The sequence below is a fragment of the Saccopteryx leptura genome, chromosome 13, assembly GCF_036850995.1.
Source record: "Saccopteryx leptura isolate mSacLep1 chromosome 13, mSacLep1_pri_phased_curated, whole genome shotgun sequence".
Taxonomy (NCBI): Eukaryota; Metazoa; Chordata; class Mammalia; order Chiroptera; family Emballonuridae; genus Saccopteryx; species Saccopteryx leptura.
In genome coordinates this window covers 18,057,937-18,085,380 of record NC_089515.1, presented here as the reverse complement: position 1 = coordinate 18,085,380, position 27,444 = coordinate 18,057,937, and the positions used below count along the sequence as shown (strand labels likewise).

General features: G+C 38.4%; 1 protein-coding gene across 2 annotated transcripts in view; it reads left to right on the top strand.

Moving 5' to 3' along the window:
- The window catches only part of MXI1 (MAX interactor 1, dimerization protein), a 101,259-nt gene that overhangs the window by 32,416 nt on the left and 41,399 nt on the right, over positions 1–27,444 (top strand). For both annotated transcript variants that reach the window (XM_066354989.1, XM_066354990.1), the window contains exon 3: positions 18,803–18,832. In XM_066354989.1, the coding sequence (XP_066211086.1) occupies positions 18,803–18,832 (30 nt within the window). The remainder of the gene's footprint in view (positions 1–18,802; positions 18,833–27,444) is intronic.

Genomic DNA, 27,444 nt, shown 5'->3' with positions numbered 1-27,444 from the left:
GTAGTAATACCTGGAATGTAATATAATACTTGTGTATTATATTACATACATTATTATCTCTTGAACATACATTATTATCTCATTTGAGTTTCAGAACTATTCCGTTAGGGAAAGTGGGATTTTTTTTCTCTATTTTCTTGGTGAGGAAACTGGACTGGTATGCAAAGTAACTTCCATAGGTAGAACTAGGAGATGAGATTTGTTTCTCTAAGATCAGCAGCTGGTCTTTAGTAACCATATACTTAAAAACTAAGACTTGCCTGACCAATGGTAGTACGGTGGATAGAGCCTCAGCTTGATATGCTGAGGTTCCAAACCCCAAATTCATGGGCTTGAGCATGGGGTCGTCATATTGAGCATAGGATCCCATGGTCCCAGAGTCGTTGGCTTGAGCAAGGGGTCACTGGCTCAGCTTGAGACCCCTGGTCAAGGCACGTATGAGAGGCAATTAATGAACAACTAAAGTGAGGTAACTACAAGTTGATGCTTCTCATCTCTCTCCCTTCCTGTCTCTCTCTCTTTCTCTCTGTGAGGGGAAAAAAGGCTAAAACTCAGTGTCTATAACCTGAACTTCATGTTGCTACTCTCCTTTTCTGCTCTACCAAATGTCTGAAACATGCGGTCTGTACCTTCTGCTTTAATGTTTTCCCACCAGTGCCCTTTGTCTTTTCTTTTTTTGCATTTTTCCGAAGTTGGAAACGGGTAGGCAGTCAGACAGACTCTCGCATGCGCCCGACTGGATCCACCCGGCATGCCCACCAGGGGGCGATGCTCTGCCCCTCTGGGGCGTCGCTCTGTTGCATCCAGAGCCATCCTAGCGCCTGAGGCAGAGGCCACTGAGCCATCCTCAGTGCCCGGGCCATCTTTGCTCCAATGGAGCCTCGGCTGCAGGAGGGGAAGAGAGAGACAGGGAGGAAGGAGAGGGGGAGGGGTGGAGAAGCAGATGGGCGCTTCTCCTGTGTGCCCTGCCCGGGAATCGAACCTGGGACTCCCGCATCCGGGACTCCCATACACCAGGCCGACGCTCTACCACTGAGCCAACCGGCCAGGACCCAGTGCCCTTTTTCATCCTTTGCAATTTGCTTCCCATTATCTGGCTATTGAAGTTGCTCTCTATAAAATAATTACTAACCAAATTTATTGAACATGCACTACATGCATATAACTGTTGCTTAATTGCTTCCCTGCCATCGAAGAGCTTATGGTATTTTTGGAAAGATATAACATGAATATTATAAAATAGTAAATAACACAAGTCAGTTATGTTATAATGGCATGATTTTTACTTTGTCAGCTGACAGTACAGAGAGCAAATTATTTTTTATTTTTATTTTTTTACAGAGGCAGAGATAGACAGGGACAGACAGGAACGGAGAGAGATGAGAAGCATCAATCATCAGTTTCTTGTTGCGCGTTGTGACTTCTTAGTTGTTCATTGATTGCTTTCTCACATATGCCTTGACCGTGGGCCTTCAGCAAACCGAGTAACCCCCTGCTGGAGCCAGCGACCTTGGGTCCAAGCTGGTGAGCTCTTTGCTCAAGCCAGATGAGCCCACGCTCAAGCTGGTGACCTCAGGGTCTCGAACCTGGGTCCTTCCACATCCCAGTCCGACGCTCTATCCACTGCGCCACCACCTGGTCAGGCAAGAGAGAGCAAATTATTTAAATTTATAGAAAAATATTATAAGTTATTGCAGACATACTATAGATTCAGAGAATATACCTGTGCAATGATTAATTTTACCATGCTTTAAAGGAAATGTACGGATTTCCTAACATGATATGGGTTAGAATGAAACTCCTTATGATTTAATCGAAGTAAGTGATTTCTCATAAGAGAAAATATTTGGTTTAGTCGGTAATTTTGTTATTAATGTTACTATATATGTTTCAGGGGGGAATGTTGTGGATTTTATTTTTATTTTTGTGGCATTAGATAAAAGGGTGTTATTTATTTCCTTGCCTTTATTATCACAGGTAATATTTTTGAGAACACTGAACACCATTTGTAGAGGCCACATGACAAGACCTTAGAAGACACTTGAAATGGGCATTTTTATTTATTTTTTATTTTTTTAATTTATTTTTTATTTTTTAATTTTTTTGTATTTTCTGAAGCTGGAAACGGGGAGAGACAGTCAGACAGACTCCCGCATGCTCCGACCAGGATCCACCCGGCACGCCCACCAGGGGCAACGCTCTGCCCACCAGGGGGCGATGCTCTGCCCCTCCGGGGCGTCGCTCTGTTGCGACCAGAGCCACTCTAGCGCCTGGGGCAGAGGCCAAGGAGCCATCCCCAGCGCCTGGGCCATCCTTGCTCCAATGGAGCCTCGCTGTGGGAGGGGAAGAGAGAGACAGAGAGGAAGGAGAGGGGGAGAGGTGGAGAAGCAGATGGGCGCTTCTCCTGTGTGCCCTGGCCAGGAATCGAACCCAGGACTTCTGCACGCCAGGCCGACGCTCTACCACTGAGCCAACCAGCCAGGGCCCTGAAATGGGCATTTTTAAATCATAGAATGTAGTTTTAGTCTTTAGTCAGTCTTATAGTTTGATAAAGCAAGAATTTTCCTTTATTTTTATTAATTAGAAAGGGGCACTAAGAGTATTCTTTTTGAGGAACTGTAAAGAACATTTCATTTTATGCAATGAAAGTAACTAGAGTGTAAAATATAGTAAGTTTGCCTTGTGGTATTAGAAGAAATGTGAATTTTTAGGTTTTTAATTTTGATTATCATAGTCCTATGATAGTATGTATCTTCTCTGCAGATAACAGAATAAGAGTGATACTCAGTTTCCACAAAAACTCTGGATAGTATATTGTGATTAATGTTGAGTACCTTGGGGTTTTTTTTCTAGAGTCATTCGTTGGTAACAGTTAATGCATGTGTTACAATTTAAAATAAAGACCTCTAGGCCTGGCTCTGAAGCTGTTGGTGTACTTAATGCTAACATTTAACATGTTATCCAGTCAGTTGTCTTTTGGAAGGCAGGTTACACTCCTGGAAATAGCACTGTAAATAAAAAAAGAACTATCTGAATTTTATTTTTCTGTAGAATCATTGTTTATCAGGGGCTTATCAAAAACTCAGTCTAGTATTTTTATGGACTTTTTCAAGAAACAAAAGGATTTATCTATGTAAAATTTAAACATTTTAAAGTACGTGTGTGTGTGTGTGTGTGTGTGTGTGTGCGTGTGTGCGTGTGTGTATTGTTTATCACAGGAAGAAACATAGAATTACAGGGTTTTAATGTAAGGATTTAGTGCCCTAGTGTACGGTATGTAGTTATAATTTTCTTAGTAAACCCTGCTTTATTTATTTATTTTTGCAAGAAATGGATGATGGAATGTGAGCTACATGAGGGCAAGGACTTTGTAATATTAGAGTCTTTATCTTCTCATTGTAGGTACTTAATAAAATACTCATTGAATGAACAGCTGAATCCTTGAAGCCTAGTCACATAGATATGATTTTTTGTATTTGAAGCTGGAAACGGGGAGAGACAGTCAGACAGACTCCCACATGCGCCTGACCGGGATCCACCCGGCACGCCCACCAGGGGCGAAGCTCTGCCCACCAGGGGGCGATGCTCTGCCCCTCCCGGGCGTAGCTCTGCCGAGACCAGAGCCACTCTAGCGCCTGGGGCAGAGGCCAAGGAGCCATCCCCAGCGCCCGGCCATCTCTGCTCCAATGGAGCCTTGGCTGCGGGAGGGGAAGAGAGAGACAGAGAGGAAGGGGGAGTGGAGAAGCAAATGGGCGCTTCTCCTATGTGCCCTGGCCGGGAATCGAACCCGGGTCCCCCGCACGCCAGGCCGAGGCTCTACCGCTGAGCCAACCGGCCAGGGCCTGGTTTATCTTCTTAAATGTCCTGTTTTACCCTTTGAAAATATGCTTAAGAACAGTAATTGTAATTTTCAAAATTACCTGCAGTTTCCAATATTGCTCTCACCTAAAAAGTGATTATTTCACTAATAATGTACAACTTTAGTATGTCTTGGATGCTTCTTAATTTCTGGCACCACTAGGATTAGAAAGTGAGCCAGGTATATTTATCTTAACTTCATTCCTTTTTAAAAAAAATTATTTATAAAATTAAATTTAATGGGGTGCCATTGATCAATAAGAGTACATAGTTTTCAAGTAAATATTTCTATAGCATTTGAACTGTTGATTGTGTTGTGTGCCCATCATCCAATGTCAAATCATGTTCTGTCACAGTATATTTGTCCCTCTTTACTCACTGCCCCCAGACCCCTCCCCTACAACTCCTTCCCCCTAGTAACTATATCTTGATTCTTAATATTTTAAAAAGTAACATATAGCCTGACCAGGCAATGGCGCAGTGGATGGAGTGTCAGACTGGGATGTGGAGGACCCAAGTTCGAGGTCGCTGGCTTGAGCACGGGCTTATCTGGTTTGAGCAAAGCTCACCAGCTTGGACCCAAGGTCCCTGGCTGAACAAGGGGTTACTCAATCTGTTGTAGCCCACCGTCAAGACACATATGAGAAAGCAATCAATGAACAACTAAGGTGTCGCAATGAAAAAGTAATGATTGATGCTTCTCATCTCTCTTTGTTCCTGTCTGTCTGTCCCTATCTATCCCTCTCTCTGACTCTCTGTCTCTGTAAAAAAAAAAGTAACATATATATGTAGTGATATAAAGTAATAATATATAGTATATATGTTAAACTGTGTATATAGTTTTAAAAGTCAGTACTTAATGGCTTATGAAGAAAAATAACATTCCTCTGCCCAGTTTCTCTCTGACTAGTTTCTGCTTCCTAAAGGCTACCACTTCCAATAATTTAACTTTTCTCCTGCTGTTTGCTTTATATTTCTAAATTATAAGCTCATCCTGCTTTTTATCTGTTATGGAAGATAAAGATTTAACTGTCTATACTCTTGACAGGAGATTAACTGAATTCTAGAAATGAAAATTTTTTTTAAAGTAAATGGAAGTACAGGTATTCCCCAAAGGAATGATTTTTTTAATTTTAAGTGAGAGGAGGGGCGATAGTGAGACAGACTCCTTCATGTGCCCTGACCCAGATCCACCCAGAAACCCCTGTCTGGGACTGACAGTGGAATCAATGGAGCTATTTTTAGTGCCTAAGGCAGACGCTCAGACCAACTGAGCTATCCTTAGTGCCTGGGGACAACACTCAAACCAATCAAGCCGCTGGCTGTGGAAGAGGAAGAGAGAGAGAAGGTGAGAGAAGGAGGGGGAGAGAAGCAGATGGTTGCTTCTCTTGTGTACCCTCACTGGGAATCAAACCTGGGGCCAGTGCTCTCTTCACTGAGCCAACCAGCCAGGGCTTGATGTTTTTAAATTATACACTTTCCAGTAATTTATAGTATTAGTCTCCTATGATAAGGAATTGATGGTTTTTTTGTTTTTTTGTTTTCATTTTTCTGAAGCTGGAAACAGGGAGAGACAGTCTGACAGACTCCCGCATGCGCCCGACCGGGATCCACCCGGCACACCCACCAGGGGCGACGCTCTGCCCACCAGGGGGCGATGCTCTGCCCATCCTGGGTGTCGCCATGTTGCGACCAGAGCCACTCTAGCGCCTGAGGCAGAGGCCACAGAGCCATCCCCAGCGCCCGGGCCATTTTTGCTCCAATGGAGCCTTGGCTGCGGGAGGGGAAGAGAGAGACAGAGAGGAAAGCGCGGTGGAGGGGTGGAGAAGCAAATGGGCGCTTCTCCTGTGTGCCCTGGCCGGGAATCGAACCCGGGTCCTCCGCACACTAGGCCGACGCTCTACCGCTGAGCCAACCGGCCAGGGCTAGGAATTGATGTTTTGCTCTCATTTCTGAGTACTTTATGGTAGATTAGAAAACTGCCTTAATTTCAGGATGAGATTTATTTTAAAAGAATAAGTTTTGTTGTGATATAATTTCCTTACAATAAAATCAGTTTTACTTACACAATTCAGTGACTTGGCATATGTCTAGATAACCCCCCAGTCAGATAACCCCAAAACAATTACAGATGTAGAATATTTTCATCACCTCAAAACATTACCTCGTGTTTCTTTGTAGTCAGTTTCCTATCTTCACCTCTCGTCCCTGGAAACTTCTGCTCTGTCTTCAGTTAAGGCAGTTTTGCCATTTTTAGAATTTCATATAAATGGAATTATATAACATATATACTCTTTTGTATCTGACTTCTTTCACTTAGCATAATGTTTTTTGAGATTTATTCATGTTCTACATGTCAGAAGTTCAATCCTTTATATTGCTGAGTAATAATAGTTCAGTAATAGAATGGATCTACCAGAGTTTATCCATTCACCAATTAATAGACATTTAGGTTGTATATCATTTTTACCTATTATAAGATGCTATGTACTTTATGAACAGGTCTTTCTGTGGACATGTTTTCATTTTTATTAAATAAATACCTAGGAGCGAAACCGTTTGATCATATAGTAAGTGTATATTTTAACTTTATATAAAAAAACTGCCAAGCTGAAAAAGAAAAACCAAAAACTGCCAAACTGTTCTCCCAAGTGGCTGTACCATTTTACATACTGATAAGCAGTGTAGAAGACTTCCAGTAACTCCACATCCTGGATACACTGGGTATTGTCAGTCTTTTAAATTTTAGCCATTCTAGTGGATGTGTTATAATATATCTCTGTTTTAGTTTGCATTTTCCTTATGATTAATGATCTTAAGCATGCTTTTTATATGCCTGTTTGCCACTGATGTATCTTACTTGGTGAAGTGTCTATTCATATTTTTAGCCCTTTTTTTCTATTGAATTGTTTAGTTTTTTTTTTATTGAGTTGTAAGAGTTCTTGTGAATTCCAAATAAAAATTTCTTATTACTTATATGTTTTGCAAATGTCTTCTCCTATTCAATGGTTTGCCTTTGTCATTTTATTAAGTATCTTTTAAAGAACAGAAGTTGTATAGTTTGGGAAGTCTAGTTTATTGTTTGTCTTTTATGGTTCATGCTTCTATGTCCTAAGAAGTCTTTGCATAATCAAAGGTCACAAAAATTTTCTCTTGTTTCCTTCTAGCAATTTTTTAATATTAGGTTTTACAATTAGATCTAAGAGTCATTTAGAGTTAATTTTTATAGAAGGTGAGAGGTAAAGGTTGAAGTATATTTTTTGGTGAATGGACATCCAGTTGTTCCAGTACTATTTATTGAAAAGACTATACTTTCTACATGGATTGCCGTGTCACCTTTGTAAAAAAAATCAGTTGACCATATATGTGTGAGTCTATTTCTGGATTCTATTCTGTTCCATTGATCTAAATATTCTTATTCTGATACTACACTATCATAATTACTGTAACTTTTCTAATAAATTATGAAATCAGGTAGTGTAAGTCTTCCAACGCTATTTTTTTTTAAAGTTTCTTAACTATTTTAGGTTTCTTTTGCGTTTTCACATACATTATAGAATCTTTGTCAATTTCTACAACAAAGCCTACTAGAATTTTGATTGGGATTGCATTGACTCTATAGATTAATTTGGGGAGACTTGACATGTTTGAGCAGTATTTTTTTTTTTTTGTATTTTTCCGAAGTTGGAAATGGGGAGGCAGTCAGACAGACTCCCGCATGCACCCGACCGGGATCCACCCGGCATCCCCACCAGGGGGCGATGCTCTGCCCATCTTGGGGCGTCGCTCTGCCACAATCTGAGCCATTCTAGCGCCTAAGGCAGAGGCCACAGAGCCATCCTCAGCGCCTGGCAAACTTTGCTGCAATGGAGCCTTGGCTGCAGGAGGGTAAGAGAGAGACAGAGAGGAAGGAGATGGGGAGGGGTGGAGAAGCAGATGGACGCTTCTCCTGTGTGCCCTGGCTGGGAATCGAACCAGGACTCCTGCACGCCAGGCCAATGCTCTACCACTGAGCCAACCGGCCAGGGCCTGTTTGAGCAGTATTTATTCTTCTGATCTATAGACATGAAATGTCTTTTCATTTATTCAATTATTTAGATATTTTTAAAGTTTAGTAATATTTTTAGTTTTTCAGAGTGTGGGTCATGCACATACTTTGTTAAATTTATCCTTAAGTATTTAATATTCTTTGATGTTATTATAAATGGCAGTTGATTTTGGTATATTGACCTTGTGCACTGACTTTGCTAAACTCACTTATTAATCCTATAATTTGTATATTCCTTACGATTTTCTGAATAGGTGATAAAGATATTTTCATTTCTTCCTTTCTTATTCTTATGATATTTTTTCTTATCTTATTTCACGAGCTAAGACCTCTAGTAAATCTGAATGGGAGCGGTGAAAGTGAAAATCCGTGTCTTTTTCTTGATTTTAGGAAAAATGCATTTTTTCACCATTGAATATGATAACTGTAGATTTTTTTATAGATGCCTTTCAACAGGTTGAGGAAATTCCATTCTTCTTTTTTTCTTTTACTTAGAGGAGGGGAGGCAGAGACAGACTCCCGATGTGCCCTGACTGGGATCCACCCGGGAAGCCCCCTATATGGCAATGCTCTGCCCATCTGAGAGGGCCTCTGCTTCATTGCTCAGCAACCAAGCTATTTCAGTGCCTGAGGCAAGGCTATGGAGACATCCTCAGTGCCCAAGGCCAACTTGCTCAAATCGAGCCATGGCTGCAGGAGGAGGAGAGGGAGGGAGGGAGGGAGGAGGAAAGAGAAGAAGGGAGGGAGGGAGGAAGGGTGTAGAGGCAGATGGTTGCTTCTCCTGTGTGCCCTGATTGGGAATTAACCCAGGACTTTCACACACTGAGCTGATGCTATACCACTGAGCCAACCGGCCAGAGCCAAAAATTCTTAATTGCTGAATTTTTATCATGACTGAATGTTGAATATTGTGAAATGCTTTTTCTACATTTTTTGATATTATACTGTTTTGTTTTTTCTTTTTTATTCTCTTAATCTTGAACCAATATCACATTCCTGGGATAAATCCTACTTGATCATGGTGTATTTTGTAGCACTGACACTAACCACCTGTAGTTAAGCACAGACTACACAAGTATAAGGCTGTCATCTTCAAGAGGACTGCCCTCACTACAGATGCCAGCAGAAAGTTTAGGGTCTTTCAGACCACCTATACTTCTAACTTTTTCAAGTTTGGGAGTTCCCACAATTCCCTCAGGTTCAATAATTCATTAGAACTACTCACAGAACTCAAGCTTGGTCATAAATAATATAAATTAAGACCAGCCAAATGAAGAGACACATAGAGCAAGATCTGGGACAGTTCTGACATGGAGCTTCTGTTCTCCTTATAGAATCAGGATACATTATCCTCCTGGCACATTGAGGTATTTACCAACCAGGAAAATCACCAGAGCTTCAGATTCTAGAGTTTTTATTTAATTATTGTTATGTAGTTACAGTTGATTGAATCACTGGTCATGTGATTGAACTCAGTCTCCAGCAACCCTCTTATCCCTGGAGGTTAGAAGGTTGAGCTGATATCACTGGCTTAAAGCCCCAGTCTTCTAATCATAGTTGGTCTTTCTGGCATGATCAGCCTCCAATGTAAGTCATCTTTTTAGTGTAAACTCACGTGTGGACCAAGGGCCCACCATGAATAATAGAGAAACTACTATAACTTGGGAAATTTTAAGGTTTTAGAAGCTCTTCTTAGGAATTCGGGACAAAGACCAGATGAATTCTTTATTGTTCAAGTGATAGTTTCTATACATTATTGGGTTCAATTTGCTAATATTTTGTTAAGAATTTTGTCTGTGTTTATGAGGGATAGTATGTGTTTTTTCTTGTTTGTTTGTTTCCAGTATAATTTCTTTGCCAGATTTTTGGTATCAGGGTAATAATACTGTCCTGAAAATGAGCTAGGAAATGTTCTCTCTTTATTTTTTGAAATATTTTCTGGAAGATTGGCAGTGTTTACCAACAAAGACTTCTGGGCCTGGAGTTTTCTTTGTGGGAAGGTTTTTGATTACAAGTTTAATTTTTTAATAGATGCAAGTCTATTCAGGGTTTTTATTTCTTCTTGAGTCAGTTTTAATAATTCATAACTTTTAAGAATTTGTCTATTTTATCTAAGTTGAATTTATTGGCATAAGATTGTTTATAATATTCTCTAATCATCCTTTTAATGTGTGTAGGGTCTGTAGTTGTGTGCCCTCTTTCACTATTGATACTGGTTATTTTTTGTACATATTAGTAATTTTTGTCTTTTTTTCTTCATCAGTCTTATAAGTAGTTTATCAATATTACTAATTTTTTTAAGCCAGCTTTTAAATTTATTGATATTCTGTATTATTCCCTGTTTTCTATTTTGGTCACTCCTGTTCTTGGTGTTAATGACTTCTTTCTCTACTTCAAAGTTTCTCATCCTCAGCACTTTTGACATTTTGGGCCTGATGATTCTGGTTTTTTTTTAGATAAGGTTTTTTTTTTTTGTATTTTTCTGAAGCGGGAAATGGGGAGAGACAGTCAGACAGACTTCCGCATGCGCCCGACCGGGATCCACCCGGCACGCCTACCAGGGGCAACACTCTGCCCACCAGGGGGCGATGCTCTGCCCCTCCAGGGCGTCGCTCTGTTGCGACCAGAGCCACTCCAGCGCCCAGGGCAGAGGCCAAGGAGCCATCCCCAGCGCCCAGGCCATCTTTGCTCCAATGGAGCCTCGGCTGCGGGAAGGGAAGAGAGAGACAGAGAGGAAGGAGAGGGGGAGGGCTGGAGAAGCAGATGGGCGCCTCTCCTGTGTGCCCTGGCCGGGAATCGAACCTGGGACCTCTGCACGCCAGGCCAACGCTCCACCACTGAGCCAACCGGCCAGGGCCCTGATGATTCTGTTTTGAGTGTCAAAGATATTTAGAAATATCTCTGGCCTCTCCTTATAAAAGTAGTATCTCCTTAGCTGTGATAACCAGAAATGTCTCTAGATATAACCAAATGTGGGCAAAATCACCCACAGTTGGGAACCATTGCTTGACTTCTTTTGGTTCAGTTTCTTTCTTTTTTTTAGTTTCTAACAGTGAAATCTTGGATCAATTGTGGGCTCTCTTCCCCTGCTGCCAACCCCCCCTCCCCAGCAGCAACATAAGGTTTTAAAGCAAAACATTTTTCTCTAAATACTGCTTTAGGTGTATCCAAAAATTTTTGATATGTTGTGTTTTCATTATTTTTCAGTTCAGGACATTATCTAGTTTCTCTGCAATTTATTCGTTGTGATATATCTTCCAAATAGTAATTTTTTTCTAGTTACTGTTATTGATTTCTAATTTAATTCCATTGTGCTTAAAAATTTATGATTTTCGTACTTACAAATTTATTGATAATTGTGCTTTAAAAAGGGCATAACTTAGGGATATTTAAGGATTTGTCAGCAACTTAAATTAGGGTGTTTGCTATAATTGAACCTGAACTGATTTTTACAGAATTCAATTTGTAGGTAATTTTTTCATTTTTTCCTGTTTATTGAAAAAATACATATAGGAAAGTGTACAGCTTGATGAGTTTTCACAAAGGTGAAGAAGTAAAATATTATAGACTCTTCTTAGAAGCCCTTCTCTTGATTTTTTCTAGTCACTGTCACCCCCCCCCCCCATGTAACTACTAGTCTGACTTTTTTTTTTTAATTTATTGATTTTAGCCAGAGAGGAAGGGCAGGGGAGAGAGAGAAAAAAAGAGACAAGAACATAGATCTGTTCCTGAATGTGCCCTGACCAAGGATTGAACTGGCAACCTCTGTGCTTGGTCCAATGCTCTAACCAACTGAGCCATCTGGCCAGGGCCTATTCTGACTTTTGACACCATGAATTCATTTTACGAGTTTTGAACTTTATATGGAAGTATACAGTATGCATTTTTGTGTGTCTACCTTTTTTCATTGAACATTATGTTGAAATTACGAAGTTTCATGCATGTTATTGCATAATAATTGTTCATTCTCAGTGCTTTATATAGTATTACATTATAGAATATTTTACAACCTGTCAATTCTACTATTGATGGATATTTGAGTTGTTTCAGTTTGGGGTTAGTGAAAAGAATGAGCATTTTTTTATATGTCCTTTGGTGAACATATATGCATATATTAGTTTGGTATATGCCTGTAAGTAGAAATGCTTAGTCATAAGGTATGCATATACTCAGGTTTGATATGTAAGTTTTAGGGGAAAATTTATTGATTGTAGTTTTTGTTATATACCCTTTTATTTATTTTTAATTTCTTAAAATTTATTTTAAAGGTGAGAGAAGGGGAGACAGTGAGGTAGACCCCCACATGCACCCTGACTGGGATCCACCAGCAACATCATCTGGAGCCGATGCTCGAATATTAAGCTATTTTTAGTGTCTGAGCCTGATGTGCTCCAGTGGAGCTATCCTCAGCGCCCTAGGCCAGTGGTCCCCAACCTTTTTTGGCTACGGACCGGTTTAATGTTAGAAAATATTTTCATGGACCGGCCTTTAGGGTGGGATGGATAAATGTATCATGTGACCGAGACAAGCGTCAAGAGTGAGCCTTAGACGGATGTAACAGAGGGAATCTGATCATTTTTTAAAAAATAAAACATTGTTCAGACTTAAATATAAATAAAATGGAAATAATGTAAGTTATTTATTCTTTCTCTGCGGACTGGTACCAAATGGCCCACGGACTGGTACTGGTCCGTGACCCGGGAGTTGGGGACCACTGCCCTAGGCCACACTCGAACCAATTGAGCCACTGGCTGCAGGAGGGGAAGAAGAAGAGAAAGGGAGGGGAGAAGCAAAGGGTTGCTTCTCCTGTGTGCCTGATGTCCATACACTGGGCCAATGCTCTATCCACTGAGCCACTGGCCAGGGCCATTAAAGCATCCTTTTAAACACTTGCTTTTTTTGTAGTCTTAGTTATTGTGGTGGTGATGTTTTTTTGTTAAAGAAAAAGCAATACATCTTTTATGATGCATTATTTTCTAAAACTCTGCAGTATTCAAGTTTTACTGTCTTTAATGTTTTTTTTTTAATATGTACCTTTGATGGAAACAGGTACAGAACTATCTTTTTGAAAGAATTACTTTATTGGCAATGAGTATGATTGTATTCGGTTACAGTGTTCTTCAAAATGTGCATGTATTTGTAATTGTATGTATTACTGTACTAGTATTTCATAAATACAGGGTAAACTTTAAGAAGAATAAATATAAATAGAAGTTTATTCCACTAATTCTTTTTATGTTTTTCTTGCTTTTTGAGTGTGTGTATATGACATATAAGCTTAAGGATACAGTTAAGAGATACTCATTTATCTTCATAGAATATGCTCTTTTCACTGTGTGGAGGGCAACATCCATTTGGCACTTGAGGATTAGAACGTAAGTGAAATGAAAATGTTAATAAATTGGGAGTTGGCTCATTAATTCAACAAAGATAGAGCTCTTTTGCTGGAAGAGAGTATTAATTCCAGGAATGGGGGCTTTTATTTTCCTTCCTCGGTGACACTACTCTTACTATTTTGTGCAGTTTCAATTCTATTCTTCCTTTCATTGACTGCTACCAAACTGCACCCTAAAGAATTAAAAGTTTATGCATTAGAGCTTTGTTGTAGTCAATGAGAAGTCACAGATCTGATTGAGATAATGGCTCCCAGTCACATAGGGAATGGGCTAGCATTTCTCTCTTTTAGGGATGTTATTTGTGAAAAGGATTACCTGTGATTCAATGGTAAAATGATAGAAATGTCTTTCTCTCTGCCCTTGGAAGTTGTTAAGCATTCAGAGTAAGGATATCTGAAAGAAAGACAGTTTATTAGTATTTGCTCTCAGTGGTGCATTTTATTTGGAGAATTAGAGTGGGTAAACCAGATAGATTGTTCAGAACATCTCAACCTTACATAGGATTTATCATAATTGGATATTTCAGTGGCACATTATTGGAAGGGCTTGGTTGGACAAGTAGGCCCAGAGGAACTAAGAGGTTGTTTCTGAGTATGCTGGTATGTGATAAGTTCGATTACTCATTTGTTGCCAGCATTATTTGGATTATTCTTTTCTTTGTGTACATATAGTTAGGTGTTTTTCTCTCTGTCATACACTAAATCTTGTACTGTCATCACAGCTAACTAAATAATGAAAATACCAATATTTTCTTTCAGTTTCCTTTTTCATCTTTTTTTTTTTTTTTTTTTTGTATTTTTCTGAAGCTGGAAATGGGGAGAGACAGTCAGACAGACTCCCGCATGCACCAGACCGGGATCCACCTGGCACGCCCATCAGGGCGACGCTCTGCCCACCAGGGGGCGATGCTCTGCCCCTCTGGGGCGTTGCTCTACCGCGACCAGAGCCACTCTAGCGCCTGGGGCAGAGGCCAAGGAGCCATCCCCAGCGCCCGGGCCATCTTTGCTCCAATGGAGCCTTGGCTGCGGGAGGGGAAGAGAGAGACAGAGAGGAAGGGGGGGGGGTGGAGAAGCAAATGGGCATTTCTCCTATGTGCCCTGGCTGGGAATCGAACCCGGGTCCCCTGCACGCCAGGCCGACGCTCTACTGCTGAGCCAACGGCCAGGGCCAGTTTCCTTTTTCATCATTATAGTTATTCATCATTATTATCAGGTTGAATCATTATTCATTGGTTATTATCAGGCTAATTCCAGGTGTTATTGAGAACCTGTCAATTCGTTGTCCCATGTAGTATACATAGTACTAATAACACTTACTAAAAATAATAAGAATATTTGCAGTGCCTAACATTGACCAAACACTTATATGCTGAATGCTTTTACATATTTTTCTCTTAATTCTCACAGTAACAAGCCAAGATATATGCTTTTATTCCAGTTTTATAAATGAGGAAACTGTTAGAATTTGTTCAAAGTTACACAGTTAGTACAAAAGTTAATATTTAAACTCAGGATTTTTTTTTTCTCATACCATGGGTCTTTATGACTTATACCTTGTTGTTCTCTAGTTTTGCTTTGACTTCACAACTCTGCTTGTTTGCTTATGCTATCCGTTTTACGTGGAATGTCCTTACACTACCAGATTCAGCCTCCTCTAGTAGCACATGTATTCATCTTTTTTATTTTTGAGAGGAGGGGAGATAGTGAGACAGACTCCCGCATGGGCCCCGACCGGGATTCACCCAGCAACCTCTCTGTCTGGGGCTGATACTTGAATCAACCAAGCTATCCTCAGTGCCTGAGGCTGATGATCAGACCAGCCGAGCTATCCTCAGTGCGTGGGGCCAACGCTTGAACCATTTAAACCACTGGCTGCAAGAGGGAGAAGAGAGAGAGAAAGAGAAGCAGATGGTCGCTTCTCATGTGTCTCTGATTAGAGATCGAACCCCAGATGTTTGTATGCTGGGCCAATGTTCTATCTGCTGAGCCAACTGGCCAAGGCCATATGTATTCATCTTTTAAGCCCCAAACTAAATGGTACCTTTTTCTAAAAATTTCCTGGATAGCCCTATTTGGAAGTAAACTGCCTCCTTTAAACTCCCACAACATGTTGTACCTTTCTTCATATATTTATTTTGCCTTGAGTTAATATTTCTATACACATCTTAATTTACCAACTAGAGACTATCTTTGTTCCCTGCAGCCTAAGACAGCTTTGAACATTTAAGATACTCAGTATTCGTTGTTTAGAGATTACAGGTCAAAAACCAGCCATCAGAATAGGAGTAAATACTACTGATGCATTTTTAAGAAATTTGAAGAACATGGCAGTATGATAAAAATTCAAACATATACGATCATTTCTGCTTCTTGGTATTTGGAAATCTTGTTAAATTTCCTAGTGATATAACTAGATATGGCATGCATTTTCTGGTTTGGTGAAAAAGTTTATATTCTTAGCTATCATTTTATATATTTTTTTAGAAAGAAGATAAATAATAAAGAACAGTCAGAGAGGTGGGAAGAACCTGCTGTTTTAATTTTGTTCACAGCCGGGGTTCACATGATGTTCTTTTGGTGCTCCTATGATAATAGACTCAATAAAATATTGGAATTCAACAGTTGGTTGTCTTTGGGTCTATTATCTTTTGTATTTATGGCCATATATGGGATTGCCAGACTGTTTAGAATAGGTTTATGATACATAGTCTACTTCTCTCTTAAGTAGATTGTTTCTATTTATTACGTACTGTAGTATTCCATTGTTTTTGCTTTACTTGTTCTCAGTTTTCTCCTTAGATAATGGCAGTTAAACCAAAATTTACTAGGAAGGGGTGGGGAATTTTATTATTGATTACCCATTTAAATTTTGAATGATATTTTTTGTTTTGAATCTCCTTAAAAAATGTTTTTTTTTTCTCTTCTAACATTAATTTACTTTGATATTTCAATCAAACAAAAAAGAGCTTAAAACTCTTTATGAACACTTATATGGTAATATGGTAATAGAGTTAGTTGTAATGTACTTTATTGATTGGATTTTGAACTCTTGAGTCTCAGAGACTAAAAGTTCTGACTATGATTTAAGAGTTTCTTCTACCCGAATTGTACATATTCTTGCCTTTAATTTGGCTGAACTCTCAAAGCATCCTTTATCTTCACTGAGGGAGAAGTCCTTTTTAAGTAAGATAATCTCTTGAAAATGAGTATCAGCCTTTTTTCGTCCTGTGTTACTTGGACCTTATGAAACTGCCAAGAAAGCAAAAGCTGGACGGGAGAGACATTAACTCAGAGAAGCCTTTTGGCTCTTGAACTAAGACAGTGGGTAAAATTTCCACAAAATTGTGAAACTGACAAAATTACTCTTATTGTTAAAATTTAGAAATTTGATTATTAAACATCCTTTGGCATAATAGATTAAAGTAATCAGTAATGTAATATTCCAAAGGCATTTGACATTAACCAGAATATACTGTATTAAATGGTTCAAGTTTCAGTTCTGGTGACAGGAATTCCTGTTACTATTAATGTTAAATTATTGTAAAAGTAATACGTGTTCATTTAAGAGAACTAGTATAACATAATTCTAATAGTAGCTAACTTTAGGGTTTGTTATATAAGGTCTACCGGAAAGTTCTGTCTGTTTCTGTCACAACAAGTTTCGACACGTAAGCACATGTTTATTTGGCGCATGTGTGCCTCTATTTTTATCACTTAATGTATACATATTGACGTAGCAAATTAACTAAAACAAAGTTGATTCACGTTAGTCTTATGTGTGAAGCCATAGTGTACCCATGGCTACTGATTAAGTTCATTTATGCCACTGTAATTTTTACGAATTTCAACAAGGAAGAAATGCTACAGAAGCATGTCTGTCACATCCACCATATTCCCCAGACTTAGCACCCTCCGACTATCACTTGTTTATGTCCTTACAAAACTTTTTGAAGGGCAAAAAATTCAAAAACGAAGAAGATATCAAACAAGCACTGGTTCAATTTTTCGCATCAAAAGATAAAACATTTTTCAAAAATGAGATATACAAATTGCTCTCATGCTGGCAAGAAATCATTAATAATAATGGCAATTATATTATTTAATAAAGTTTATTGACGGTAAGAAAAATTTGTATTTTGTTTTATTCCAAAAACGGACAGAACTTTCCGGTAGACCTTATATTTTGCTTTTTAATGTAAACTTGTTTATTCCTCATAACAGTAATATGGGGCAAATATCATTTTTCCTAGTTCATAGATGGGGAAACTGAGCACAGAGAAATGAAGAGACTTTAAGAAGGCCACACAGTATTTGAACCCAGACCTTAAAATCTGTGCCCTTAACTTCTCTTTAGTATTGTTTGTCACCAGGTAGTTAAGAACTTGGGTTTGGAACAACAAAGATCTTGGCTTACATCATAGCCGTTGCTTATTCTCTTGGGACAAAAGCATCTCTCTTGACCTCTGAACCTCAGTAATCTTGTTTATAAAACTAGGGCTGATTGGGGGATAAAATGAGATAATGTATGTTAACTGCTTGGCACACTTTTTAGCTGATGCTATCCTTCTCTAATAGATGGTATTATGGGAAATATAACAAAATGAAAAAAGTCAGGAAAAGAAAACCATTGTTGGCATTTTGAGGTATATCCTCTTCAGTCTTTTTTTTTTTTTTTTTTTTTTTTTGTTTTTTTTTATTATTCATTTTAGAGAGGAGAGGGAGAGACAGAGAGAGAGAGAGAGAGAGAGAGAGAGGAGAGACAGAGAGAGAGAGAAGGGGGAGGAGCTGGAAGCATCAACTCCCATATGTGCCTTGACCAGGCAAGCCCAGGGTTTTGAACCGGCGACCTCAGCATTTCCAGGTCGATGCTTTTATCCACTGCGCCACCACAGGTCGGGCTCCTCTTCAGTCTTTTAAAAATGTGTTTCCTGATTTTATTATTCTATCATCTGTTTATGTTATTTTTCTTTTATAACTTTCTGTTTGTATTTTACACAAAAGCCAGGACGGCTTGAATTTGGGTCACTAAGCAATAAGGGAACGCCATTCCAGCTTCTGTGCTAGCCCAAACGTTTTTCCCTTATGTTTAGGAGTAAGTGGAGAGGGAAGAGAACATAGAATTATATACTTTTTCTTTTCTCTTTTTAAACAAAGATGAGATTGTATTTGAATTAAAATTTCTGATATAATGTCTACAAATCAGCAAAATGTGGGGTACTGGAAGCAGGCAAAAGAACATGTTGCTGGTGTTAATTTTATTATAATAATGAAACTCCAGGTTCAGAATATTTAGAGTTAACTGAAAACACTATATCTGAATGAACAGTCTTAATGAGTGTAGACTATTTCTTCTTGCTAAGTGAGATTATAGAAGTCTGGTCATATGTTGCATTGTTAAATAAATTCACTGAATGTGGTATAGCAGTAACTAAACTAATCCCCCTTTCTCTATAGCCTTAGCAACAAAACATGGCTGATACTCTTTTCTCTTTTCCTTTTAGGTCTACACACAATGAGCTGGAAAAGAATCGGTGAGTCAGTGATGAGGTGCAGTTTGCATTTGTGTTTAAAAAGCAAACAACATTTTACCTGTGAAAATAATATAATAACGCACATGTGGTTTTTATTTTTTTAAATGTATAGCATATCATGATTCTGTTATATATGTATTCTCTGCGAAGTGAATGCCTTAAGTAGTAAGCTTATACTATCCAAACTGGAAATATATTTTTGAGTTCACTTGAATTTTGAGTTTACAGTGCAGCCTTCTTTATTTTTATTTTTTTTTTAAATTTTTTTTAAAAATTCATTTTAGAGAGGAGAGGGAGAGACAGAGAGAGAGAAGGGGGGGAGGAGCTGGAAGCATCAACTCCCATATGTGCCTTGACCAGGCAAGCCCAGGGTTTCGAACCGGCGACCTCAGCATTTCCAGGTCGACGCTTTATCCACTGCACCACCACAGGTCAGGCGCAGCCTTCTTTATTTCTGTCTCTGAAAACAGGTTAATTGTGATAGGCTCAGGGCTTAAATGTGGTCTTGCTAAAGGAGTAGGTTTCTCTAGTGTAGCTAGTACATACTACGAGAAATTGTAGAACATTGGGTTTCTCTTTCTTTGTGGTTTGTTCATTTATTCATGCATTCAACAAATCTTAACCAAGCATGAGCTATGTCAGTACCAGGCAGGCATAATGATTTACATAGGAAATACAAGAATGTGTAAGACACAGTTTATGCCCTTCAAGAACCTTCAGCTTCCTATGGGGGATGGATAGGCAATTAAAATGCTATGTAGTATGGTGAGTATGGAAATGGAGAAGCAGAGGGTGCTGAAAGATTATTTTGGAGGGTCACCTGATACTTTTTTTGAGGAATCTGGAAGGATCTAAAAAGGAGGGTGCGTGAGCACTGTATATTGAAGAAACAGCGAGAGGGTCAATGTGAGTATAAACGATTGTAGTACTGTACACGGCAAGCTAGGCCAGAGGCTGACAGCTAAGCTGCAGAGTTTGTACTTTTTCTGGCAATAGGGGGCAGTTGAATAATTTTAAGATGGGTTGCCATACGGTCAGATGTGTATTTTGGAAAGATCACTTTGGCTGCACTGCAAAGAATTGCTTGATTGGGAGAAGGTATCTCAAGAGACCAGAACTCTCTTGGGGAGGCTCTTGAAGCTCCATGGTCAGAGAGGATGGGCGCTATTGGAGATAGAAGTAGGCAGAATAAAAGATAGTATGGAATAAAACCAGTAGAAATATTGGTGATTAGTTTGCTATGGAAGGTTAACTTTTAGGTGGTATTATTATGATATTTACTCAGAAAAGGAATACAGGAAAAGGACAAGTTTGGGGGAGAAGATGGGGATTGTACAAATGCTCTCTTTTTGATAGAGATTAGATTAATAATGAACAAACTGGAATTGTCTCCATGACTCATTTTTGACAACAAAGATCTTTGTGACCTTCAATTTTTTGTCCTGCCATTTTTTTTTAAATAAAAATGACCTTATAAATTGACTGCCCTAACCACCTCATAGCTGATGGAATAAAACATCAAATTCTTTTGAACGGGTTTAGCATAATCTTCCAGGCTAATTTAGGGGCTTTTACCACTTCGTTTATCACTGGAGTAAAGAGACTTTCAGTAAACTATTTGGAATGAAACTCTTGAAATCTTTGAATAAACTTTGTTTACTGCGTTCTGCATATCAATTCTGACTTACTGATAATTTTATCACCTATATATAGTATAACTTTGATATACCTTGTAAGTGGTTTAATCGAGTGTCTGTTGGACCACCGGTGTAACAGGCATAGCTTTTAGAACCTGGACTGTACACAATTTCCAGTATCTCAAGTGAAGGCTTTTTTTTTTTTTTTTTTTTTTTGAGAGAGAGAGAGACGGGGAGATAGGAGGCAGAAGACAGTGAGAAGCATCAACTTGTAGTAGCTTTCCCGATAGTTGTGCATTGATTGTTTTTCATATGTGCCCTGACCAAGAATCGGAAGGGGTCAGGCTGAGCCAGTGTCTCCTTTTGGGCTCAAGCCAACTACCTTGCGCTTTTCATGCCAGCGATTTTTGGACTCAAGATGGTGACCTTTGGAATCTCATGGGCAATCCCCCTGCTCAAGCCAGTAACGCCTTGCTCAAACTGACGAGCCTGCATTCAACTTGGTGACCTTGGTGTATGGAACTAGCGACCCCAGTGTTCAGAGTTGATGCTTTATAACAGGGGTCAGGAACCTATGGCTCGCGAGCCAGATGTGGCTCTTTTGATGGCTGCACCTGGCTCGAGACAAATCTTTAATAATAAAAATAATAATAATGTTAAAAATATAAAACATTCTCATGTATTACAATCCATTCATTTCCTACCGCTCATGTTCATGGTTGCGGGTGGCTAGAGCCAATCACAGCTGTCCTCCGGGACAACCTCAAATTTTTATTGAATAATGGCTAACGTACACAGGTTGTTTTATGGCTCTCACGAAATTACAGTTTAAAATATGTGGTGTTTATGGCTCTCTCAGCCAAATAGTTTCCCAATCCCTGCTTTATACACTGCTACCACCAGAAGGCTTTTTGTTTTCCTTTTATTTACTTAGGTCTAAGACTTTCTGGTTGGTTTCCTACACTACCTCACTTAAGGCATGGTTCCTTCATCCTCTTCTGATAGTCCTAGATAGCCTTTATTTCTCAAATTATTTCTTTCCCTCTCTTCCTTCTTCTCCTTTATCCCTCCTCTCTCTTCTTTGAGGCTTAATTGAAAGGTAATACAGAATTAACCTTTCCATGAAAAATTTGTTTTTAAAAGGGGTATTATCAATAAAAATAATCTTATTTAGTGGACTGTGTCAGAGAGTGAATGTCAAAGAAAGAATCCAGTTTAATAACCTGTACTTCTCTTCTGAAAAGTTACCAGTTTATGATGTGGCAAAAGAAAAAATTGGACGATTTAAGGGAGGGGGGTGTTTCAGCCAAATTTGCAAGAAGCCAAATATAAAGAATATTTTAAAAATTTAAGCCAGTGTTGTTATTATATTTTTAAGCCCCCACCTAGTTCTATTTAATTGTTCTTTTTTCCCCAAGGCATCATCTTTATTTGACATTTTAAAGAAAAAAGTTAACCTAGCTTTGACATCCTTTAAAATAAATAGAATTTTGGTTTTATCTTTCATTTGCTTTTGATTGTGAGCTTATAGGAGGAAAGTAATTCACTATCAAAAGAGCAATTTGATTTTGTCTTCATTCCTGAAGACAGTATATTCCTGAAGTAATTCATATTCTTGAAACTTTACTACTTTATATCCATATTGATGTCAGAAGTCTTTTTTTTAATATGTTTTTAGCTTGGTTCTAAAATTTTGTATCTAAAGCTGCATTGAGTTAGTGCTTTCTACTGGAGCAATGCAGTGAGAATTAGAGTAGATGATTTTAAACTATTAGTAAATGACAGAATAATTCCAGATGGCTGTCTTAAAGCCACAAGATTGTTGAAGCCCTGGGTCTGTCCTTGAGGAGACAGTAGTCAACAAATTTTGAGGTTCATATTCCCAAATCTCTTCAGAGAGAAGCCTAATGGTGGAGATTTGTGGTCTGGCAGGCCTAGGGAAGTTTGTTCTAGCCCACAATGACCCCAAAATGCCCATAGCCCATTAGGGAGCTTTGGATGGTTTCAGGACTGATAAATTCAAATTCTTTTTTGGACAGGTCCTGGGGGTCTTACTTCTGTCTAAAACCCTGACCATTACACTGAGCTTAGGCTAGATGGTTCAGAGCCATCTTGTGTACTCAACCTGCCTCCCTATACCTATAACAGGCCATAACAGACGCAGGAGGTAGATGCAAAAATGGAAGCAGAGTACCTTTAGATGTTATGCATTCCCCAGGAGCTTGTATGAATCATCTCGTGGTAACATGAAGGAATCTTTGAGATTTAAAAATTAAGAATTTGCCTTAGTTTATCTTTGTTAGGTCCTTTGCCAGAGTAGAAATTAGTACATATTTAGATTGCTTCATTGTTTTTTTATTTCTTTAAGTAAAATTACTGATGATGTTTTTGTAAAGAACAACTTTAACAGGATTTTAATGGTCAAGAACTTTGTGCTGATGGCAGGAGAGGCCATCCAACCTTAATAGCTGTCATTCCATTGAAACAAAAGACTCACCCTTATTACAACTTTGGCAAAGCTAGAAGGTGCAAAGGAGGATAACGGACTAATAATGCCTTCCTAGGCAGAGCAGAAGTGCCCGAGTATTTTTGATAAAAGAAAAGCATATCCAATGAACAATGGTAATAAGTATCCTCCATTTAGAGACTTTCTTATACTTCTAAAGCAAAACATGAAAACAAAGATTTATGGAGTACTTCACTATGTTCCTCCACTGTGCAATACTGTTTTATACAACCATGTAAAAGAGGAACCCAGAAAGTGTAGGTCAAAGTGTTATTTAAAACTACCCAGTTTGAAATAAGACGATGGGGACACAAAACAGACCTAAATGATCCTATCTGATCATAAGTATGATAGTTGTGTTTAATATCAGTCTTTTTCTTTGGTAATGATTAATAAATTCTGTGCTTGGCATTGTGGTAGATAAAATGAAGTATAATATACTGACCCAAGCCTATACAAGGTTAAGGTCACTATAGTTTGGTAATTATAAGTTTCATCTTTCAATAACAGGATCTAGTTATCAGTGAATTCTAGAAAGGTACACTAAAATTGGTTTTCACACTGAAGATTGAAACCCAGTGTGGTCTTTGTAGTCATTTTTGTGAGTCATTTTGAAAAAAGAAATAGAATAGAAAATATCAAAGTGTATTGCTTGAAGTAGAGTTAAGTGTAGAATTGTGAAACTTGTATATACACGATGTAAAATACTGTGGTCATCGTCAGAAAGCCACTGCTCTGGGTAGTCAAGGAGAATGTATGCTGAGCCATGAAGAAGAAATAGAATTTGAATTTAAGGAAAGAATAAGGAAAGCGGGAAGTCCATGGAAGCAGGAAGGTATCATCATAAGCTGTGTTCAGGAAAAACTGAGTAGACCATATTGAAGGGAAGAACAGAGTCTATCAAAGTAATAGTGGGAAATCAGGCCGGAAATGTGGATTAAAATTAAATTGTAGAATGTTATTGAATGACAAGGAATTTGGATTTTATTTTGTTGGCAGTAGCGGGGTTTTGAGGCTTAAGCAAAAAAGATCGGTATGATCAAAGCATTTTTAAAAAAAGTACAGTCTCGCTATAGAAGCAGAGAGACTAGTTGGGATATTATTGAAGTAGCCTATGTAATTGAAGGATAAAAGAATCAGCAGTCAGGTGATAGAACTGGGAACAGAAAGGAAGAGAGAGGACTAAGAAACTGTATGAAGAAAAAATATTGTTTTTCATCAACTGCTGTCATTAATTTCACCTCACATTCCATTCTTCACATAGTAGCAACAGTGATCTCATAGAGTATGTCGTATCCTGTCATTTCTGTTTACAGTCTTCCACTGGCTTCTCGTTGCATTTAGATAAAATCTATGGCCTACAGAGTTCTACCATTCAATCCTTCATCTCCTATGGTCCAGCTGGCACTGCTCTCCTTTTTTCCCTCAAACACACCATGTTCATTTTCATTGTGGGCTTTTTCACTGCTCTTCCTCTTGCTTAGATAAGTCCTTGCGCTAGCTCTTTATCATTATTTAGTTCTCAGTTCTCGGCTCATCTCCTTAGAGAATAGTAATTGCCCCACAGTCACACTCTGTCCTATTGTCTTTTTTTATTGCCACCTTAACATTTATCTCTGAATTACTTGAGTTACCTGACTTCTTTCACTGGACTATAAGTTTTAAGAAGGCGGGGACTTTTTGTCTTATTTGCCCTTAGCGTATAGCTGTCATTCAGTAAATATTCTCTGAGTGACAAAATGATTCTGTGTACTGTTGAGTGTATCTGTAACCAATAATATTGCATTATAATGACAGGTGAAAATGACAAATACATGAAATAGAATAATTTCATAGGAAGTAAATGGAGAATTGAATGAATTCCTAAAATGTAAATTATATGCAAAAATCTGGTAAGTGGAAAAATCTTAAAGGATTTTTACTATGTAGGACTTTATCCTGCTTATAAGAAAAGAGTCAGTAACTTTTTTTTAAGAGGCTAATTGATTTTTTCAGTTCATTAGGCTATTATATAGTACACTCAAATAGAGACAGGTAATTTAAAAAGGGGAATGGTTTACCTGATGGAGTTCCACTTGTAAGGTCTTTATTCTTTTCTCATTCTGTGAGTTGAAAGTGGTAAGCATTTTTATGAGGTAAAGATAAATACTTGAAGACTAGACTGTCATAAATAATTTCAACATTTTTGTGTTAGAATTTTTAATGCATTAGTCATATTTATCCCAATGGTTTGGACAGACTAATGAAGACAATATTTTTTTCCAAATTATCTACAGGTCCCCATTTGACATGAAAATTTTGACAAAGTGATTGTTTTAGTTTACCTTAGAACAGTATATAAGGGTAAATCTTTGTGTCTATGGGTAAGGCAGTGCTTTCTTAGTATATAAACTGATTAGGATTTCTTGGCGGGAGGAATTTTTTCATTTTTATTGAATTTCTTGGGATGACATTGATTAACTAAATTATATATAGGTTTCAAGTGCAGAATTCTATATTATCTCATCTGTAAACGGTATTGTATGATCACTACCCCCAAGTCGTCTCCTTCTATCACCATTTATCCCCCTATACCCTCCTCTCCCTCCTCTCCCTCACCCCCTGGCAATCACCACACTGTTGTTTGTGTCCATGAGTATTTTTCCTCTTTTTCTTTTTCACTCAGTCCAGGAGGAACTTATCTTACCTGGTTTTAGCTGCATATTTTGGGTGCTTATATGACTTATGTATAAAAAGAACATATGCTTTTATTTACTGTGTGCACATTCTAGAAAATAATGTACGTTTGTTTTGTTAGGAGGGAAAAACAAATTGCAATAGTGGTTTGGCAGAACTTGCATTAAAAACAAGTTATGAGGTAAAGGAAACTAAATCTTTATTGTAGGTTTGATATATATAACTGTGGTTGGATCAGAAGTCTACAGTTTTGGCTTGGGTCTGATAATTATGGAAAGTTCAGTCAAAAGCTTTTATTAGCCTTGGTTTATTACTAAGATACAAATCTCAGTATGAAAATATCTTATAGTAACTTCCTTAGCCTGATAAATGGCATTTATGAAAAACCCATAGCTAATACCATACTTAATGGTAAAAGACTGAATGCCTTTCCCTAAAATCAGGAATAAGACAAGGATATCTGCTCTCATAATTTCCTCTCAACATTGTACTGGAGGTTCTAGCCAGGGCACTTAGGCAAGAGGAAGATGGAAAAGGCATCCGGATTTGAAGGGAAGAAGTAAAAATGTTTCTGTTTGCAGATATCATAGTCTTACGTATAGAAAGTCCTAAGGAATCCACAAAAAACTGTTAGAGCTTTTAATCAAATTTAGTAAAGTTTCAGGGTTCAGGATTGACACAAAAACAAGTTGTGTTTCTGTATACCAGCAATGAACAATCCAAAAATGAATTTAAGAAAACAGTTATAAAGCCTGACCAGGCGGTGGCACAGTGTATAGAGCATCAGACTGGGATGCAGAGGACCCAGATTCGAAACCCCTAGGTTGCCAGTTTGACCATGGGCTCACCAGCTTGAGCGCAGGATGGCTGGCTTGAGTGTGGTATTATAGACATAACGCCATGGTCTCTGGCTTGAACCCAAAGGTTGCTGGTTTGAGCCCAACCTCGCTGGCTTGAGCAAGGGGTCACTCACTCTGCTGTAGCTGCCCCTCCGCAGTCAAGGCACATATAAGAAAGCAATCAGTGAACAACTAAGGTGCCACACGAAGAATTGATGCTTCTTATCTCTCTCCCTTCCTGTCTGTCCCTATCTGTCCCTTTTGGTCTCTCTCTCTCTCTCTCTCTCTCTCTCTGTCTGTCACACAAAGACACACAAAAAAACCAGTTTTACAGTATCATCCAAAAGAATAAAATATATACATAGGAATAAATTTAAACGAGGTAAAAGATTTGTACATTGAAAATTACAAAACACTGCTTAAAGAAATCGAAGAAGACATCTGTATTTATGGATTGGATTGGAAGAGTTAATATTTTTAAGATGGTAGTACTACCATTGGTGGGATTCAAATAATGTAACAACTGGTTCTCTGCCCTAATGACCGTTTTAAGTATAAAAAACGATATACCGAAAGGTAGTTTATTTCATGCATTTAATAAATAAGAACAATAAAAAAGGTCCACAAAACTAGATTATATTGTAAGAGTTTTAAAATATTAATGAAAAAATATTAAATAATACCTGAGGAAACTAAAACAATAACACTGTCATTTAAGATATTTCCATATTGCTTCTTGATTGGTGTCCTCACTTGCAATTTTTTTCACCTATGGACAGAATGAACATTACTGCAGATGCGTAGAATATGCTGTTGTGCAGATCAATGTTAAAAAAGAGTAAGGAATGTAAATTTGTGATTTCCACATTGGGCGGCTGCCCAGGCACCCACCTTAGAGAGAACCCTGAATACAAGTGCCATTTTAACTGGCTTGCTGAACTCAACAAAAAATTG